General features: G+C 38.3%; 1 protein-coding gene across 1 annotated transcript; it reads left to right on the top strand.

Annotated features, from left to right (window-relative positions):
- Nucleotides 1-4,545: 4,545 nt before the first annotated feature.
- On the top strand, nt 4,546-19,611 carry LOC115954727 (seipin-1). The gene is given in 3 exon segments (XM_031072653.1): nt 4,546-4,923; nt 4,925-5,119; nt 18,899-19,611. Coding segments are annotated over 3 exon segments (1,260 nt in total). The 3' UTR covers nt 19,586-19,611.
- Nucleotides 19,612-20,633: the final 1,022 nt, after the last annotated feature.

Genomic DNA, 20,633 nt, shown 5'->3' on the forward strand with positions numbered 1-20,633 from the left:
TGATTATGTAGTTGGTGCCTCTTTCCTTTTCCTTTTTCGCTTCAGTAACTCCCTCAAATTAGGCTTTAGGTCATCTTTGACGTCTTCCCATCTAGGCACGAAGATACCCAATGGTTTGGACATCGAACTCTCTCCTGATGGAGCCCATTCATCATAAAACATGGTTTCCACCAAATGAGATTTTGCTTGCTCAAAGGGGGATGGGGGTGCTGCAATTTAGTTTGTCCTCCCATTGAGTCTTCCCTTCACACACTGATGATACATTGATGGGACGAGACGATGCTTGTGCAACCATGGCTGTCCCAACAGTATGTGATACAAGACCGCTATCTTTACTACGTGGAAGCGAGTATGAAAGGCTATGGGACCTACTTTCAGCCAAAGTTGTAAGTGTCTCTCTGTATATTCGCCCCTTCCTCTAAATCCTGTCCTTCCATTGGGTGACCCAAGATCTTGTTTTCTGGTATTCCTGCTGCTTGCAATGTACTGAGTGGTATGAGGTTTACTAAAGTGCCCGTATCCACCAGGGCTTGCTTAATAGGAATTTGATTTATTGAGCCCACTAGATAAAGTGGTCTTCTATAATCTGGGCATCTCACTTCCATGTCCTCATGACTGAAAGTGATTTCATTAGTGTCTTCAAGAAAAGCTCGGTTGGACCGAGTTTCTGCAGTAAGGCACTCGACCCCTGCTCCCAAGGCGATGCTTACCAGGGCCTCTATGGCCATTCTCCTCTCATTAGCCGTAAGCTCTAGCTGGTCAAATAGATTTTCGAACCAGGAACTCCTTTGCAAGGTCATGATGGCTCCCGTTGGCAATGAAGGCCTCTTCTCTTCCTCATTGCTTGGGTCAGTTCAAATAACTACTGCTGCTACTTCTTTTCCCTTGTGATTGGGGAGTGGATTCCTTTGAATTTCTAGCTAGGTCAACTTAAGGGTCCCCTCTTTGATTCCGTGGTGGACCAGTCTGTAGAGCGCCTAACATTTTGCAATAGTGTGCTGCACATAGTTATGTAGTCGGTAGAAACGTAGATCCCTCCGTTCCTTATCAGTGGGTTCTTTGGAAACTTGATTGGACTTGAAGACCCCATCTGCAATCCATTTGTCTAAAAGTACATCTAGCTTTTTCGGCATACATGGTATAGGTGGAGGGCTCTCGTACTCCCTCCCATCTAGCCTTTTTCTTTTTTGCTTGTGGATACCGCCATAGCCTGTGGGGCAGACTTTGGATCCTTTAGCTTTTCCAAGCTAGACCTAATTGACTAGACTGTCTTTCCAGCCTTCTGTAATAGTTGGCCGAACTATGAAATCTCTAGATTTTCATGAACGTACTCTATGATCATGTTTCCCATGCACATCTCCACTAGCGTTCTTTCTTCATAATGGTTATAGTAATCAAGAGCTGTGTCCCTGAACTTCTTAATATATTCCAGGAGATCTTTACCATTCCTTTGCTTTATGCATTGCAAGGTTGCAAGTGTCATAGTTTCCTCCCCATGAAAGTATTTACTGTAGAATAAACCACCATGTCATCCCAGGTAGGGATGGACCCCGACTTTAAGCTAGTATACCAAGTGTAAGCACCATCACATAAGGACTTCGAAAATTTGCGTAATCACAGGTCTTCATCTCCTGAAAATGGTCTCATGGTGTTTACAAACTTGTTAATGTGCTCAGTGGTGCTTCCCTTTCTGCCGTCATACTGCAAGAAATTTGGTGGCTTGTATCTATCAGGGTACGGCTTGCTGAGCAACCTCATAGGGTATGGTGGTCTCCTCGAGTAGAATTTCTCCTTGGGCACTTTTGCCTTTTCTCGTTCCACCCTCTGGGGTTTCCTCTTTGTCAATTGCATTTTGAAGGTCGTGCTAACTACCCTTTTCTTTTGTCTTGTCAGCTTTTAGCAGACGAATTTCCTCTACCAGCTATTATTGGGTATGCTACATTGATTGCATCATCTCAATGAAAAGTTTGGCGTTTTCTCCTTGGTTCTTTTGCTATTGTTATGGCTTAGCCCCCGTACCAACATCACCTTTCTAGTTAGGCTAGTGTGGGGTGGTTGGCAGAGACTATCTCTCCCCTCCTCAAAGTCCTAACAATTACCACCTCAAAACCCTAAACTTAACTTCACTTTAGGATTCAAAAAAAAAAAAAAAAGACTCACGTAACCAAAAAAAAAAAAAAAAGTTAGGATTATGTAAAAAAAGAGAGAAGGACCCTTGTTAGGAGTCTTTTTTCCCTTCTTAAAACCTTAGCAATTACCACCTCAAAACCCTAAACTTAACTTCACTTTAGGATTTTTTTTTTTTTTTTTTTTAAATGCAAGCAATCTGATTCAACTTTCTTCTTTGGTTAATGAATTTTATCTTGAATTTGTTTATATTGTTATTATTAATAAAATTTCAATTCAACATATGTGGATATTTGTTTATATTGTTATTAATGAATTTTATCTTTTATGTCAAATTTTTTTATTTGCTTTCACATGTGCCTGAGATTTTCTTTCTATCTTATTCTTTTGTTATGTTTAGAATTGATTTTCTTTGGAGTATTTGGGTTAATCTCCATATTTATATTGATATTGTTTTTTTGGGTTTGGTTTTTGGGTTGAGATTTCTACTAATTATTTTTTTATATTGTACATGGCAGATAAAGCATCTCTATTTTTTTGGAGAAAAATAAAAACTGCAACCTAAGTCTTCCAGCCTAAGGAACGAAATTTTTTATTTGGTATGTTATATATAAATTTGTTGAATTTGGTTTGGTTTTGAAGTAGAATTTAGGGATTCTATAAATTTTGAAGTTTTTGGTATTTGCATCAGTAGGTTGATCTTAATTCTTCACCTTAAATACTTTTTATTTAGGTTCATGTGATTTTTTGTTTTTGATGAGAATCAACAAGCATTTAAGGATCCGTTGCATGTTCCAGTTGGGCCTATTACTAGAGTAAGATCCAAGAATATCAAAGAAGCACTTAATGCGCTGATTCAAGAGATTTGGGTTGATTCTAACGCAGGACATTCCAAGCTTGGCCCAAAGGAAGATGAAGGCATAATAAATTTAATCCAAGCTATTGAGGGCTGATCTGGCTTAATTGGGCATGATTTATGGCATGGATTAATGACCGATTGACTTTCCAGCTCCATATCAGGTAATAGACATTTTCCCTATTCTGGAGTTTCCAATTTCATACCAGATCTACCTTAATTTTAGGCTTTTATTATTTAGAACGTTTTTTTTATAGCTATTTTCCTATTTTGGATCTGCTAATTTCAGACCAAATCAACTTTTATTTAGGGTTTTATTATTTAGTATATTTAGTATATTTTCTATTTTTAGTTATGTCTGATAAATAGCATGCACTCATTGTAATAGAGGATTATTGAATAAAAAAAAAAAAAAAAAAGGTAAGGCTTTGCTCTTCTTTTGGTTCTTCAAGAACTGTGAACTTATCAGGGATTCTTTCTTGTGATGTTCAAACTTTATACCTTCAGTTCGTGATTCAATTATAATCATTGGGTCAAGGTTTGTTACTTATACTTTTGGTTCGCGTTTCACTTATAAACGGTGGGTCAGGGTTCTATCAAAATTTGAATTTTAGCTTTCTTGGGCAATTATTCCAATATTATTTGTTGGGTCTCAAAGCGTGTCGATTGAGGTTCGCATAAGTTTTCTTATTAAAAGCTATGATTTTTGGTTGATTAATTATTTGTTTGGATTCAACATAAAAGATAATGGAATTAGGTATTATAATTTTGATATTGTTCCATGTTTTGAATTGTCTATATTGTTATTACTACGAGAAAGTCATATTGCTACGCAAATTTGAAACTTGGTGTGTCTTCCTCATATCATGGTCTTTATTTATATATTTACAGTTTATATTAGTTTTGAGTGTGTGTATATATAATTATTGAGAGTTTTGCTTTATTAATTTAAGAATTGTAAATTACTTTGTAGGTTTCGGTAACTATGTACTTGCAACTCAATAATGTTCAATGTTAGACAACACTTCTAAACTATGGAAAAGTATAGAAGTTAAATATTTCTTCATTTAAAAAAAATAAATAAATATTAACTACCAAAATGTCTATTTATTCATTGTTAGATTTTTTTTTTTTTTTTCAGAGACAATAGTTTTTCCATGCATCGCACAAGTTAACGACTAATTTAACAAATAACTTAATTCAATGCAATTTTGTAATTAAAGAATCGTAATATACAGCAACTAAACAACTGCATTACATTTTAAACGAACAGTTGTAAATTGTTTTGGGTAGTCGTGGTAGATAAACACAATGACCATCTTAGGGACATTTAAGTTAACCAGTCCAAATATAGCAACAGAAACAGGAATATCATGTGTTTGTCCTAGTCCCACAACAAATGTCATCTCATTACACTGCATTGTCACCACGTTTCACCACCCCTCTCATGCAAAAGACACATGTAAAGTTCCACAATCCACCTGTGCGCCTCTCTCTCTCTCATGAAAGCAAATCCTATAGCCAGAGTCATCACCATCGACCCTCCATCGCCACCACCAGATATGGAGGATGAGGAGGTGGAGGTGGGCTGTGAAGAAGCCTATTCTCTCATACCAAATCCATTACAATGCTTCACAAAACTAATACTCTTCCAAGCAGACTTGATATACAACTCCTTGACCACTCTCTTCTCACCTATCTCTTGCTTTCTCTCCATTCTCCACGAGTCCTATCACCGAGCTGAGGAGACCAAAGACACTGTGGAATCCACAATCCACAAAATCCCCTCCACCATCACCCATGGTAGCACCCTCTTGTTGAAGATGCTGAGTTTGGGCTTCCTTGGAGCTGCATACGTATGCAAGGTTTTGATGGTAGTGTTGGTCCTAGCTGTTGTTTTGGGTGTTGGGTTGTTGCAACTGTGGGTGGACCAACCTGTTTTTTGTGAGGGAGAGCTTGTATTTTGACTATACTGAGCCTCATCCTAAGGCTGTTTTTCATTTTTGTAATGTTGGGGCTGAAAGGAATAACCGGAGGCAGAAACCGATGGGTGTTCCAATAGGGCACACATTTCATGTTACTTTGATGCTTTTGATGCCTGAATCTGACTTCAACAGAGACATTGGGGTGTTTCAGGTATGCCCAGTTCTTTAAATTAATATTAATTCATTTTATTTATTTATTTATTTTTTTATCTATTTCATTTAGTCTATTCCACCCAAGTTTACTTTATGGTTATTAGACGTCACTTTGGGACATAAGTTGGTAATTGGGAAAGAAAGGAACATAGGACACCCAATTTATTTATTTATTTTTTCGTGCTTCCGTAGTACCTTTTCCCTTCCCCTGAACCTGGAGCTAGTCTCCCCTGAATCTTCCCCTCGTTCATTCCCATTGCTACCTCACATTAATACCTTTCTCTAAACCTTTATATCTCCCCTAACCACAACCTCACCCTACCTCTGTGTTAGAAATACTGAATTTATTGTATTTCTTTACTAATAAAATATAAATGAGTGACTTTATATAGAAAATAGAGAGTGTAGTACAAGTATGTGTGCTATACAAAATAAATAAGGTGGACTTTAAGGCCTATAGCTTATTACATGTTAATAGCCCCCTCAAACTCAAGATGGGTGTGAGACCAATCTGAGGTTGTCCACTAAAGCACAAATGTGTCTTTTAGGATGTAACTTGGTGAAGATATCTGCAAGTTGATCTAACTTGGTGAAGATATCAACAAGTTGATCTTTAGAGGAGACTAAGAATAGCTTGAGAGCACCAAGGGCATGAAAATAACAGATAAAATTACAATCAATTTCGATGTGTTTAGTCTCTTCATGGAAGACATCATTGTGAACAATATAAATGGCACTCTGGTTATCACAATAAAGAGGAGCTGCAGAAGATGTAAACACACCTAAGTCCTTAAGAAGCTATCGAAGCTAGAGGAGTTCAGATGCAGTATCAACAAGGGCACGATATTCCACATCAGTGTTGGAACGGGCCACAACGGTTTGTTTCTTTCTTTGCCAAGAGATTAGAGAAGAAATAAGAAGAAAACAATAACCAGTGGTTGACCTACGATTAGTGGGATCTTCTACCTAATCAGCATTAGAGAATGCACGAATAATAAGAGGAGATTGAGTAGAGTAGTAAACACCATGAAAAAGAGTGCACTTTAGGTATTGAAGAATGCGCTATACAGCAACATGATGTGTCAAACGTGGAGCAAACAAAAACTAGCTCACTTGGTGAATAGTATAAGAAATGTCTGAATGAGTGACAGTGAGATAAACTAGGTTGCCAACCAATTGTTTGTAAAGAGAAGGAGTAGACAGTGGTTTCCCAACTAAGGAAGTTAGATGTGCATTAGGTTCAACTAGAGTGTCAACAATCTTACTATCAATGAATCCAGCTCGAGAAAAAAGTTCAGAAACATACTTAGCTTAAGTAATATAAAGTCCATTAGTTGAATGAGTGATTTCAAGACCTAAGAAGTAGCTAAGATGTCCAAGATCTTTCATCTCAAATTGCTGACCGAGAAAATCCTTGAGTTCTTGAATGCCACTGAGATCATCACCAGTTATGATCATGTCATCCACATACAGGAAAAGCAAAATAGTGCTTTTGTCGGTGCGATGGAGAAATAATGCAGAATCATAAGGAGTGGCAGTGTAATCCAAGAGAAAGATGGTGGAGTTGCACTTGGTAAACCAAGCTCATTGAGCTTGTTTAAGGCCATAAAGTGCACGTCGAAGATGACAAACCTTGTTTGATTCAATAGAGAGACCGTGAGGAGGTTGCATATAAACTTCTTCACTTAAATTCCCATTAAGGAAACATTTTTGATATCTATACGAAAATGATCCCATTTACTGGTAGGGGTAATAGCTAAAAGGGCAGGAATAGATGAGATTCAAGCAACTAGAGCAAATGTTTCTTCACAATCAATCTCATACTCTATGTAAAACATTTTGTAATAAGACGAGCTTTATGGCGCTTAATGGACAAATTAGAGCAAGTCTTGATCCAGCAGATTTTGCAGGGGGAGAGTCACCAAATTTCATGTATGATTTTTAGATAATGCATCAAGTTCCTCTTTTATTGCAATTTGCTATAAATGGTTAGTGGAGAGACCTCACAATAGGTGTGAGGCTTGTGTAGTGTAGCAAGGGTAGTATAACAATGATGGTCAAGTAAATGTGCAGGAATAGATCTTACTCAAGCTAAGTGACGAGATGGAATGTAGGGGACCCAAGCTCAAATTTGGGTAGCTCATCTTCGAGCTGTTCATTTTCCACCTATTTATCTGGTGGTTGGATAGAGAAGTATATAAGAGGATTGAGAGCAATTATAGAAGGAATATGTGGCTCATTTGGAAAAAAAATTCTAAGACAGATGAGGTAGACAGGAAGGCACGGAAGTGAGAGAGCTCAACAAAAAAGCGATATTCACAAAAGATAACATTTAGGGAGACACGAAGACGATAAGAGATAGGATCATAACACCAATACCCCTTTTGAGTTTCACCATAGCCAAGGAAACAACAAAGTCTGGATTGAGGCTCAAGTTTATTGTGCTCATAAGGCTAAAGTAGAACGAAACAGGCAGAGCCAAAGGAGCGTAAGTGGTGATAGTCAGGAGGTGATCCAAAAAGGCACTTATATGGAGTTTGGTTTTGGACGATAGTGCTGGGAATGCGATTAATAGCATGAAGAGCATGAAGAGCACCTTTGCCCCAAAAAGGAGTAGGAACTTTAGCAGAGAGAATGAGAGCACGAAAGGTGTCAAGAATATGACGAAGTTTTCGTTCAGTTCTACCATTTCGTTGAGAGGGACCTGGACAAGTTAGGGGATGAATAGTGCCATAGGAATGCAAAATAGCTTGGAAAGCATGTTGAGTATATTCAAGAGCATTATTAGATTGAAATTTTTTAATGTGTTTGGAAAGTTGAGCTCCATCCATTTTTGCAAAGTTACAATATACTTGTAACAATTCAAAATAATAGAAAGTATGAAAAATCCAGCTATAGGAAGAATAATAATTAACAAAGACAACAAAATATCAAGATTCACCAATACTAGAGATAGAGGAAGGTCCTTAGACATTAAAATGAATTAGGTCAAAGATATCAGTAAACATGATTCACTAGTATTGAAAGGCAAAATTTTTGATTGTGTTTCCTAACTGACACGAAACACAATCAAAATTTCTTTTAGACATTATAACAAACCTCTAGAAGCTAAGTGTTGTACCCCAGAGGAATATGCGTGATCAAGTCGGTCATGCCAAAGTGCAAAAGAAGGTATAGAAGAAATCGCAGCAACTGCAGTAGCGATAGAAATAGGAGCAATAGGTGAAAGATGAAGGTTGTCCACGAGAAACATATACCCAACTCTAGGACTAGCCCCAAGCTCCTATCGCATCCTCAGATCTAGCACAATACACCTAGAATAATCAAAGGTAATGCAATAACCCAATTTAGCTAATTGTCCCACAAAAAAAAAAAAAAAAAAATTGTAAGAAATGTTAGGAACATTAAAGACCCTAGGAATCGAAAGGTTAGAGGTCAAGATAGAACCTATATTATGAACAAACATTGTGAAACTATTTACTATGTGAATATTAAGAGGGTGTGATGCAAGTTCCAATTGAGAAAATAATGACAAGTGAGGTGTCATGTGCTTGCAACAAGCAGAATCCATAAGCCAAGAGGAAGGAGACATACTAGATAAATGAATGTTCAAAAAGTGCATAAAACACTATGAACGTTTAGACCCCCAATTTCCAAATAATCAATTCAAGCTTATTATCAAACAATTAATGTGCGGAATATGAACATAAGAATATAATAGAATTGATAAACAATCTAAACCAAATAAAATCATATCCACAATAGAAATTAAATGGCAAAGATTAAGGGAAGAGAGATGCAAACACAAGGACAACACAGCGATGTGTTATCGAAGAGGAAATTGAAGCCCTCAACGTAAAACCTCTCCGCCACCCTTCAAACGGTAAATAATCCACTAAAGAATGTAGTTGGGATACATGAACATCAGAAGACCCTCTAAGCCTAATCTACCTAGTATACCTAAGCCCTCCATGCTCCTACTCCAACGAGGTTACGCCAAACCTATTTTTTCTTTAACTTACCAGATGCTGCTATAGCCCATCGCATCAACCAATATGAAATTGGTCCCTTCCTAACTACTTCCCAAGCACCAAATGGTCTTCTCACATATGTGGGTATGGTGAGAAAAGGTTTTGGTAATGTATCTCTCAAGGATGTAACAATAGAGAGGGTGAGAGTAGAGGAATTTAAAGAGTCTCTATGTGAAGATTGGGGATGAGTCAATCTTGTTTTTCTCTAGGGTTTCTCTCTCAAAATTCTCTCTGGAAGCTCTCTACAATACGTGGGTATAAGGGGTATTTATACTTGTATGTGTTTGGAAGGCGAAAAGTTAGTTTTTCCAAATCAGAGCTGTCTGACGGCTTGGCCTCGCGACTTGACTGAGCCACGAGTTCCAGCCGCAAGGTAACTAAACGGCCAGACTGGAATTTTTATCCTGTAGTGCTACAGTTGGCATGACGGTTCAGCTTCTCTGCATACTTGGCACGTGTGCAACTTTTGGCGGCTTACAAGCCGCGAGCTACTTGCGAGATCCAGTCGCGAGTTCTTGATTCTTTGCACAATCTTGAGCATTTCTTCACACTCTCTCACACACTACCCTTACATGATTCCCACCTAAATACAGGGTTACTAATTGCTAAAATACAAGCAAATTTGGCACAAAATAAAGTCAACAAGATGGTTAACAAAATTTAACCTTACAATCTTCCCCCTTTGGCTATTTCATGACAAAATCCTAAAATAAACTCTAGACTTAACATGTGAGTTGGGAACAGTTAAAAAAACTCACTCACACCTAACTCTAGAATCTGTGTAGCTCTTGAATCATATGAACAAGTATCTCCTGAAACACAACAACATAATATGATCATTGTATGTAGAAAAACTTGTAATGCATATGAGGCAAGCACAATGCGATCAAGCAAAATGGAATTAAGTAATAAACCATGGCTTGACCATACAAGCAATCACTATAAAATAGTGACCACAATGCTCATTTACACTTGGAATGAACATTCGGACATACAAGCTAATAAGCTCAATGCAAATCACTTGCATGTCCATCACTCAATCAATGCCCAGTACATGAAGTATATGCATCTAGGAACAAGATCCTACTAGGGCACAAGAGTGAGAGTACTTAAAGAAAATCCATAACATTTAGTTAAAAGTACTAGGCTACAAAGCATAAAGGCTGCATAAGCATGGTACAAACCATAAAAGCCTACAAACACATGGAAACAAACTCTAAAAGCTTACAAAAGCAACATGGGTACAAATTAAGACATTTTAAATAGCTAAGCATAAACATGAATTATGAGTAAAGCAAAAACATAGTTAATATAACACAAAGCTCTTACTCTTTTTCTCCCCCTATCATATCACTCCCCCTATCATGAATCATAGGAGTTATGATGAACTTGGAACATATATACTTGTAACCTGAAACACTTGCACAAAACACATTAGACCCTCAAGGTAAAGCAAGTAATAAAATGACACGTATAATGTAACAAATAAATTGTGATCAAGTAAATATGATGTGAAACATGTGAGTAACTTGATCATACACCAAAACAGTCATATTGAAATGACTACAATGATCACATAGCAAAGAAAATGATCATTCGAACATGCATTCAATGAAGCACAATAGCATAAGGATGTATGCATGTCCAACATACAAACATGATGCGATGAGAACAACAAAGGGGTCAAGGAGAAAAGAGAGCAAGTGATGAAGGTACGAATAATGATAATGATACATGAGGGGTGCGAGATGAATGAGAAAATGAAACTCAAACCTTAGACAAAACAAAGTGCTACAAAGCATAAGGTAAAATGAAAATAACTCTCATTGTGCAAAAACACGCGATTTTCGCGATTGAACCGAGTCGCGAACAAGTCGCCAGGGCAAGTTTCCAAACACCCGTGACAAAAATTTAAAAATATTTGTCTAAGTGTTTTTCGCGACTGGAAGTTCCATCCACGAGGAAGTCGTGAGGTAAGCCGCGAAAATTTTTGTGTACCCCTCGTGACTAGACCTTCCACCCATGAATAAGTCGCCAGACTGAGCTGTGAGAAACATTAAAAACCCAAATTTTGAAAAATATTCTAAGTATTTTTTGCGATTGGGACATTGACCCATCGGTGAGTCGCAAAAAATCTCTGTGTGGGCTCGCGACTGGGCCATACGACTGGACCAACCCGCGACTGAGTTGCCAATAAAGGGCAACATTGTTTTTGAAGATTTTGACAATTTTTGCAAAATTTTTTTTTCCAAAAACAACAAAAACACTCAAAAATCTTTTTGTGTTTGATCAACAAAGATTGAGCTTGTGAAAACACATTTAATCAAGTACAATCACACAAATGAATATGGCATTCATTGAACATAGACATATGTGATGTGTGTGGATATAAAAAATGAGATAGTTCTTAGTCTAATGTGAAGCTTCAATGATCAATTTAACCAAGGCATACACAATTAGCACTAAATAATGTGACCCATCTCAATTATAGAAAAATGCATATATGACCTCCCACATAACTTGATTACATAACTTTGAACCTTTTCATTTGGCTCCATATACATCATATCATTTGATCCTTTTTGAAATAATACATCTCATTATGAGATCGATGTCTGAAATTTTTGATATTTCAATTTGATGAGTTAGCCTTTGGCTTTTTGGGTATCATACATTTCATTTTACGTCACTTTTCCTTTTTCCTAGTCAAATACTAGTATGTACAACAGGCTTTTGCAGTTCAATATCTTTTTTCATTTGAAGATTTACATTTGTTGAGCTCTTTAAGCAAAAACATTAAAATAAAGAGTGAGAAAATATATAGGCACAAGTCTATGCATGTCTCAAGATTAACAGAACCATTGACGAATCATTCATGACAAGTTGAAGATCTATTTACAACAGTCACATAGATTTCAAGAGTTTTCCCACATTGATATGAGTGCATAGAGAACAAGTTACGCTCGTAAATGCACAAGACCATTAGCACAAAGGTACAAGACAAAACATGCTTGTGACAAAACACAACAATATCGATCAAACTTTTTGGATTTTCTATTTTTTATGTGTTTTTAGATTTTTACACACACAAAAACGAAAGCATAAAAGTAAGATCAAATGCAAAAACAATCAAAACAATGTATATAAAGATCTAATGCATGAAGGGTCCTATAAAGATCGAAAGAATTAGATCAAGGACCAAAAGAGCAAAAGCTCAACCATAGGAACCCTTCCTCATCCAAACGGAATGAGTGTCTTATGAAAAATGAGACGAGGGTTGGAAGAATGAGAACCGGAGATACACATAGACAAGAAGTTAAGAGCATTAAATACTTTCTTTAACAACATGTTATTTTTACTCAAATCCGGTTTACCTTTTTTAGCACAACTTCCATGAAGCTCAAGTTTCTCTTTTCTTTTGATTCTTTTAAAAACATGAAACAAAGGTGACCAAAGGCACCACAATGATGACAAACAATGTGTTTAGGTCCACGAGGCTTTTTGGGAAGGAATCTAGCAACATGGTTTTGTTTCCTCTTCAATTTATGACATTGAGGTCTTATATGACCAATCACACCACAATGGTGGCAAGTTGGAACAAACTTAGATTCATCCAAAACTTTAGGTTGAGACCTAAACGGAGGCTTTGACATAATAGCCTTTCTCTCCACCTTTTGATTTCTTTTATGTGGAGGAATGTACACCAATTTGTCCTTTGAGGTAGAACCCACAATAGGCATGAAATTGGGTACCACAATATGATTGCAACATATATTATCACCCTTTTTAGCAATAGGTTCAATAATCAAACACTTGGCATGCATCTTAAGAAATTCATTTTCACATGTTAGCTCATCAACAAGTTTGTTAGACAAAACAAGTTTAGAATTCAAGTCCATATTCAAACATTCAAACTCTTTCAGTTTTTCAATAGAATTTTCAGCAAGTTTCTTATATTTCTTAACCAATTTATTAGATTCATTGAGTTTAGCAATCAAATCATTCTTTTCACAAAATAACTTACTCAAATCCTTATTAAACTTCTTAGCCTTTTTCTTCAAGAGTTTAATGTTAGGAATATCAACAACATTCAAAGATTCATGTAACATAGCATCACAATCATGAGGATTATCACTCATAGAGGCATTTTCACAAACACATGGCATGTTACAATCATCAACATCCAAAACATGCATAGAGGCATACAAAGCACTATCCATGACAAATAAACACTAGGGGTCAAGGATCACACTTAGGTATTTAAACCACAACAAGTGTACCCACTCTGATACTAATTGAATGTTCAAAAAGTGTATAAAACACTATGAACGTTTAGACCCCCAATTTCCAAATAATCAATTCAAGCTTATTATCAAACAATTAATGTGCGGAATATGAACATAAGCATATAATAGAATTGATAAACAATCTAAACCAAATAAAATCACATCCACAGCAGAAATTAAATGGCAAAGATTAAGGGAAGAGAGATGCAAACACAAGGACAACACAGCGATGTGTTATCGAAAAGGAAACCGAAACCCTCAACGTAAAACCTCTCCGCCGCCCTTCAAGCCGTAAATAATCCACTAAAGAATGTAGTTGGGATACATGAACATCAAAAAACCCTCCAAGCCTAATCTACCCAATGTACCTAAGCCCTCCAAGCTCCTACTCCAACGAGGTTACGCCAAACCTATTTCTTCTTTAGCTTACTAGATTCCTCTATAGCCCATAGCATCAACTAATATGAAATTGGTTCCTTCCTAACTGCTTCCTAAACACCAAATGGCCTTCTCACCGGTGTTATTTTTCTGTGTGAAACGAAAGCTGGTAACAGTCGTTTGGAGGAAGTCAAAAAATCTATTGGTTTTTCGAAGTTGATAGTAGTTGATGCTAAAGGTTCTGTTGGTGGTATTTGTGTTATGTGGAGGTCCATTGTTTCTCTACAACCGATCGAGTTCAATAAAAACCTTATTGCTGTTAAGGTCACTGATGCTGTTTGCAATCGGTTTCTAGTGGGCTTTTATGGTCCACCTATGCAACCAAAAAGAAAAATGCTTGGGAAAATCTTATGGCATTGTTAGAATCTTTTCAAGGCCCATGGGCCTGTACGGGGGACTTCAATTTTACGATCAACGATAGCAAGATCCTAAGAAGTAACAGAGGTGGCTCCTCAGCCACCAATTATCTGAGGGATTTAATTTTTGAGTTTGGAGCCATTGATTTGGGCTGTTCTGATAGCAAGTTTACGTGGGCTAAAGGAAGTTGGGGTAACTCCACGATTAAGAGGAGGCTAGATAGGGGTATTGCAAACATATCATTGAGGTTGGCCTTTCTTAGAGCCAGTATTGCTCACTTGGGGGCAATCAGTTCTGATCATGCTCCTTTGCTCCTAGATACAAACCCTGAAGATAGCTTCACTCATAGGCCTTTTCGCTTTGAGGCAGCCTAGATTAGGGATAACAGTTGCAATTCTATTGTGGATAAGTCTTGGAATGAAAGGGTAACTGGGTCAGCTATGGTCAAGTTATGTAAGAAACAAGCAGCCACAAGAGAAGCACTTCGTAAGTGGAATAAAGAGGTCTTCGGACACTGCCAAGAAAGGATTAATTGACTTATGAACAAGATAGCTGAAGTCCAAACACCCCCCCCCCCCCCGCTCTGCTGACAATGGAAGAATAGAAGCTGTGTTGCTCACTGACTTGTCGGAATGGCTTGCTAGGAGTGAAGTTATGTGGAGACAAAAATCAAGGGAACTGTAGCTCAAAGAAGGGGATAGGACCACAAGGTTTTTTCATCTCTCCACTATCATTTGGAGAAGGCAAAACAGAATTGATGCAATTAAATGCGAAGATGGGTCTTGGGCCTCTAACTCCAATCAGATCAGACAGCATTTTCTAGACTCTTTCAAAGAGCTTTTTAAAGAAGAAGTATCCTTCCCCACCGATCTAGACAACCTGATTACATCGTGCATCTCCGAGGTAGATAACTCTATCTTGCGTGCAATTCCTACCCCTAAAGAGATAAAAAGAGCATTGTTTGAAATGCATGATACAAAGGCTCCGGGTCCTGACGGATTTCCTGCTCTTTTCTATAAGGAGTTCTGGCCTATTGTAGGAGACACGGTGATTCAAGCTGTTACCTCCTTCTTTGTTGAAAGTAGGATGCCTAAGGGAGTAAATAGTTCCCTTATTGTTCTAGTTCCCAAAACTCCTAATCCATCCTCAACAAACAACTTTCGCCTAATAAGCCTTTGCAATGTAGTTTACAAGATTATCTCAAAGTTGCTTGTCGCAAAGATTCGGCCTCTCTTGCACAAGCTCATTTCTCCCTGCCAATCTGCTTTCATCCCAAGTAGATGGAATGCTGAAAATCAATTGATCATCCAGGAAATGCTTCATAGTTTCGAAGTGAGAAAATTTAAAACCGGTTTTATAGCCATCAAGTTAGAGCTTCAAAAGGCCTATGATAGAGTCAACTGGGGTTTCATCCAAGCTATTCTGTTTAAGTTTGGTTTTGATGAGGGTTTTATAAGCTGGATTATAGCTTGTATTTCTACTGTGTCTTTTAAGGTTCTGGTGAATGGAGGAAAACTTGAGCAATTCAAGCCTACTCGAGGAATTAGACAGGGAGACCCTCAGTCCTCCTGTATCTTCATCTTGGGAGAAGAAATCTTGTCTAGGATCCTTGATCATGAGTTTTGCTCTAAAAACATTAGTGGGGTTAAAGCTAGCATAGGTGGGCCAGCCATCACCCACGTGATGTATGTCGATGATATTATACTCTTCTCTAAGGCCACCAGAAATGATGCTTCAAATATTGTTAGTTGTGTCGAGAAGTATTGCAATTGGTCAGGATAGAATATCAACCGGACCAAATCTGGAGTCTTCTTCTCCAAGCACTCTTGGCCCAATAAAAGAAGAGGGATCAAGCACCTTCTCAACATGAACAGCCTAAAAAAGGATGCCATCTACTCGGGGCCCCCCTATTCCTATCCAGAGCCCCTTCTAAGGACTTTAAGTTCCTCCTAGATAAGCTTAAGACCAAACTGATTGGGTGGAGAAGTAAGTGTTTATCATGGGCAGGTAGGAGTGCCCTCATTACCTCAGTAGCTCAAGCAATCCCAAACTACACCATGTCGACATTCAGTATCCCATCCAAGATATGCGATAAACTTGACTCCGATACCAGAAGATTCTAGTGGAAGCCCAAAGCCACAGAGAGTAGATTCATTGCTTGGAGAGCTTGGGAGAAGGTGTGTCATCCCAAGCGCCTAGGGGGGTTGGGCTTCAAGAAAGCAAAAGAAAAGAATTTAGCTCTGCTCTTCTTGCTAAACTTGCCTGGATGGTTGCATCCAAGAGGGACAGCTTATGTATGAGTATTTTGAGAGCAAAATACAAGGTGAAGCATGATTGGCAATTCAGCGACCCCCCCAAATCAGCCTCCCCTTCTTGGAGAGCTATCGAAATATCCAAAGAGCTGATTGTTAAAGGCACATGTTATCTTATCGGAGATGGTGCTTCGATTAATGTTTGGACGGACCCGTGGGTTCCATGGATCCAAGGCTTCAAGCCAGTGCCCAAGGATGAGTCTCTAACCTACACCCCTCTTTCAGTCTCTCATCTTTTCGATGCTTCTAATCATTGCTGGAATGCTAGGCTCATCCACCAGTTATTTAATGAAGTCTCTGGTCAAGCCATTTTGTCAATCCCTCTACCTTACCACCCCAAACAGGACAAGCTTATTTGGATCCTTGATTCCAAGGGCAGGTTCTCAGTCAAGTCAGCATACAGAGTATCCATAGCCCAAGAGCCACAATCCGATCATTCTGATGTTCCATGGATGAAGCTATGGAAGGCTAGAATGCTGGAGAGAATGAAAATGCTGCTTTGGAGGATCGGCACAAATTCCATCTCAACCAAAGAAAATTTGTCATGTAGGCTGGAGCACATTGACCCTGTTTGCACACTATGTAAAAGTGAAAGTGAGTCGTGTGTGCACCTTTTCTTTGAATGTCATATCTCCAGAGCTTTATGGTACATGGCTTGCTGGGGTTTTAGACCTGACCAGAACATGGTCCAAACTTTTGAGGACATCATAAAGCTGGTTCTTGAGCGTGCAGTTTCCACTCTCCCCACTTATAACAGATGGTTAATCACCTTAAACATGGCCTTCATCTTGGAGGAAATTTGGCACCTACGGAACAACATATTATTCCAAGATGCTCACATTGATATTCCTATGTCCTCCAAATCTGTGATGTCCAGATTCTTAGAGTACTCCAAGCTGGTTGGTGGTGGTCTCCCCAAGCCTTTCCTCAAGCCAGTCATACCTTGGCTCCCCCCTCCACCGGGATGGATCAAAATTAATGTCGTCACTGCTCTGTCTAGCACTACTGCTGCCCTTGGAGTCATTGCTCGTAATCACAAAGGAGAGGTGATCGGTATTTGGGGGAGATGCTGCTCTTTATGCCCCCCACTCCAAGCTGAAGCTGCCACTCTGTTATGGGCAGTTGAGATTGCGAAGCGAGAAGTTTGGCACCATGTGTTTTTTGAGGTAGATGCTAAGGCTTGTTTTGAGCATTTATCCCAATCTGATTCCACGCCTGACTGGTCGATCAGTACCTTCATCAACAACATTCGTGGTCTAGCTTTGAGTTTTTCTTCTGTTAGGTTTAGTTGGGTTCAAAGAACAGACAATTCGGCAGCTCATGAAGTTGCCAAATTTGCTCTTTCTTCCAGTTGGTCCTTTTTCCATAATGGTAATCTTCTGCCAGTTATCGAGTCTGTTTGTAAGGCGGATTACCCAGCTTGTATTTCCTTTTCTTAATTAATGTTATTGCAGATTATCAATATATATATATATAGTTGGGGGCATTTTTTGCATTCCCTGGATTGGTCATACCCCGTGTAAAAACCAAATTCAACATTTCTGTTCTTCCCACATTCTAATCCCCCTAGATTCATTCTAGGCTGATGTAAAAAAGTAACAGCTCTGTTATGCTTTGTCTTTTATCTCTTTCAATAGATTTGTTTTCTGTTCCGACTTGTAGTCTCCCTTTTTTTGTTTACTAAAAGGCTTTTTCTATTCTGCCCTTCTCCCTAAGTTCTAGTTATGTCAACTAGAAAAGATCATATGTTAGAAAGGACTTTATGGGGTTGAATTGATAGATGGTGTTTCATCTTCATGAATTGGCTAAAGAAAGCACAAAGCTGGCATACCTCATAAGAAACCAACCCAACTATCCAAAACATAGACTAATATTCAAATTTTAATCAAAGAAGCAGTTTTCTTTCAGATCTGAGTTGGAAATGCTAATAGAATTTCTAATCAACCATTATCTCTGATGAAAATGTGCCAAAAAATGGTAGCATTAGTATTTGGATTTGGAATTTCTAACAATAGGGAGCATTAAATATGTGGCTATACATCTACTTATAATCCCCTTGATCTCCCATTATTTGATACTTATACTATTTTTGGGCTGTTATTGTTGTCTAGTTTCTGACAGTTCTTAGCAGTTACTTCTTGAAAAGTTTCTGCTCAACTTGCCGATGAGTTTCTGATTTGCTGCATTAACATGTACATGCACCAAATGGTAAATACACTTTCTAAATGACAAATTAAATTATAAAGGAGTGAAAGCACATTAATTTGGAAGGTCAGATTGTCACAAAAAACCAGTTGTCTATGAATACAGATTGCTATGAATTCTTATGTTTTACTCTAGGCTATTTTGTCAGTTGACTGCAGAACTGTTATCAGTCAATGGAGCTGTGATTGCAAAATCTAGCCAGCCATGCATGTTGAAGTTTAGAAGCATCCCAATTCGACTCACTCGGACATTTCTTATGGGCATTCCTCTTTTGATTGGAATTTCTCAAGAGACCCAAATGATAAGCATTGAAATGTTAAAGCACAAGGAAGGCACGCGAAGAACTGAGGTCATCAGAGTAAGTTTGGTTCCAAGGGCTAGAACTTTATCTCCGCCCCAGTTGTATGAAGCTGAAATCCTCATCCACTCTCAGCTGCCTTGGACAAAACAATTGGTATCCAACTGGAAATGGACATTATACGTGTGGACGTCTTTATATATTTACATAATTTTACTTATAGTTATGGTCTGTTTCTGTAAACCACTCATCTTCCCAATGACAACTGCAGCAAGTTTCCGTGGTGACTGTAGTGAGAGGGAATTGATGACCGAAGAACCTGCAGAGGCACTAACCCAAGCTAGAGATGAAAGAGAGGTCTCAGAGTTATTGAGAAAATGGAAAAGAAGGAGCAAAAGAAAGGCAATCTATTTGCATGAGGCCATGAGAGAAACTGTTGGCTCATCCACATCAAGCATGAGTGTAACCAGAGAAGACACTAGTACGGTTGTTGAGGAAGATACTGTGGACTCAGAATCAGTGTGTTTAGGAGGTTGAGTAGTTAGGGCTAAAAGATTGTACGGTTATCATTCCAGTCCCAGATATGTACTTTTCTATTGGATAAGAAATTTATGATTTTCAAGTTGCAAGATTCCTAGTTACAATTCACAAAATGGGTTTATTTGAGAGATGACTAATTTGAAATAGCTCCCTCTGCAAAGCAGGGAAAAGAGTTTTCTAAAGATAAATTCAGGTACGAGGATAGCTTCAAGTGGTGTAGAGCATCATTGAAAAGTCAAATGAAAAGTGGTTTTAGTAAGTATGATTTTTGGGGATCCGGATCCTCTCCATTTCTATTTGAAATGGAGAGTGTCCGGTTAAGGGACCAGATTTGCTTAAAATAAATCAAAAGCTTAAACTATGCCACGTCAATTAAAATTCAAAGCACTTAACTCTTCAAGTTCAACTGGGGTTAACAAGCTTAACTCTTCAACTTCAACCGGGGTTACCAAATCTTCTCCAGGTTTATCTCCTTCTCTAGTATCATAACAGACCATGGACGGGGGATTTTTGGAGCTTTGTGATATATTCGGTGAATAATTGCTACCACCAAAGCCTTAACAAGAACTGACATCATTTTCATAAAAATAATAAATTACTTGCTCATCTAAGGAAGAACTTGGATACTCTTGCAACCAGATTTCTCTCAGAGTACAAGGTAAGACACATGTCCCAGCCTTCCCAGTCATCTTTCTCTCCAGTATCTGTACCAAGTTGCAGTCACAGGACTAAGTAACTTTAAGCCAAATGTTTTTGTCAAAAGAGGCATTATTTTTAGACATGACAACCATTAAGGAAACTTATAAATTTCTTCCTAATGATTTTAATGGATCATAAATATTTGGAAGAAAGATCCATAAGTTCATCTTCCAAACCAGATCCCATCAAGTCACCGCCAATGACCATTGCCACCGCCACTAGCCCTAGCAAGCACAGCACTACCAGACCCGACCTCATCGACTTGGATTGAGCCACCGTTCGCCCATGTCTACCTTGCAACCCAACCCCATCAAATCTGGTTTGTGTTCTTAGTGTCCACCTCTGC

This window comes from Quercus lobata, chromosome 1, assembly GCF_001633185.2.
Source record: "Quercus lobata isolate SW786 chromosome 1, ValleyOak3.0 Primary Assembly, whole genome shotgun sequence".
Lineage (NCBI taxonomy): Eukaryota > Viridiplantae > Streptophyta > Magnoliopsida > Fagales > Fagaceae > Quercus > Quercus lobata.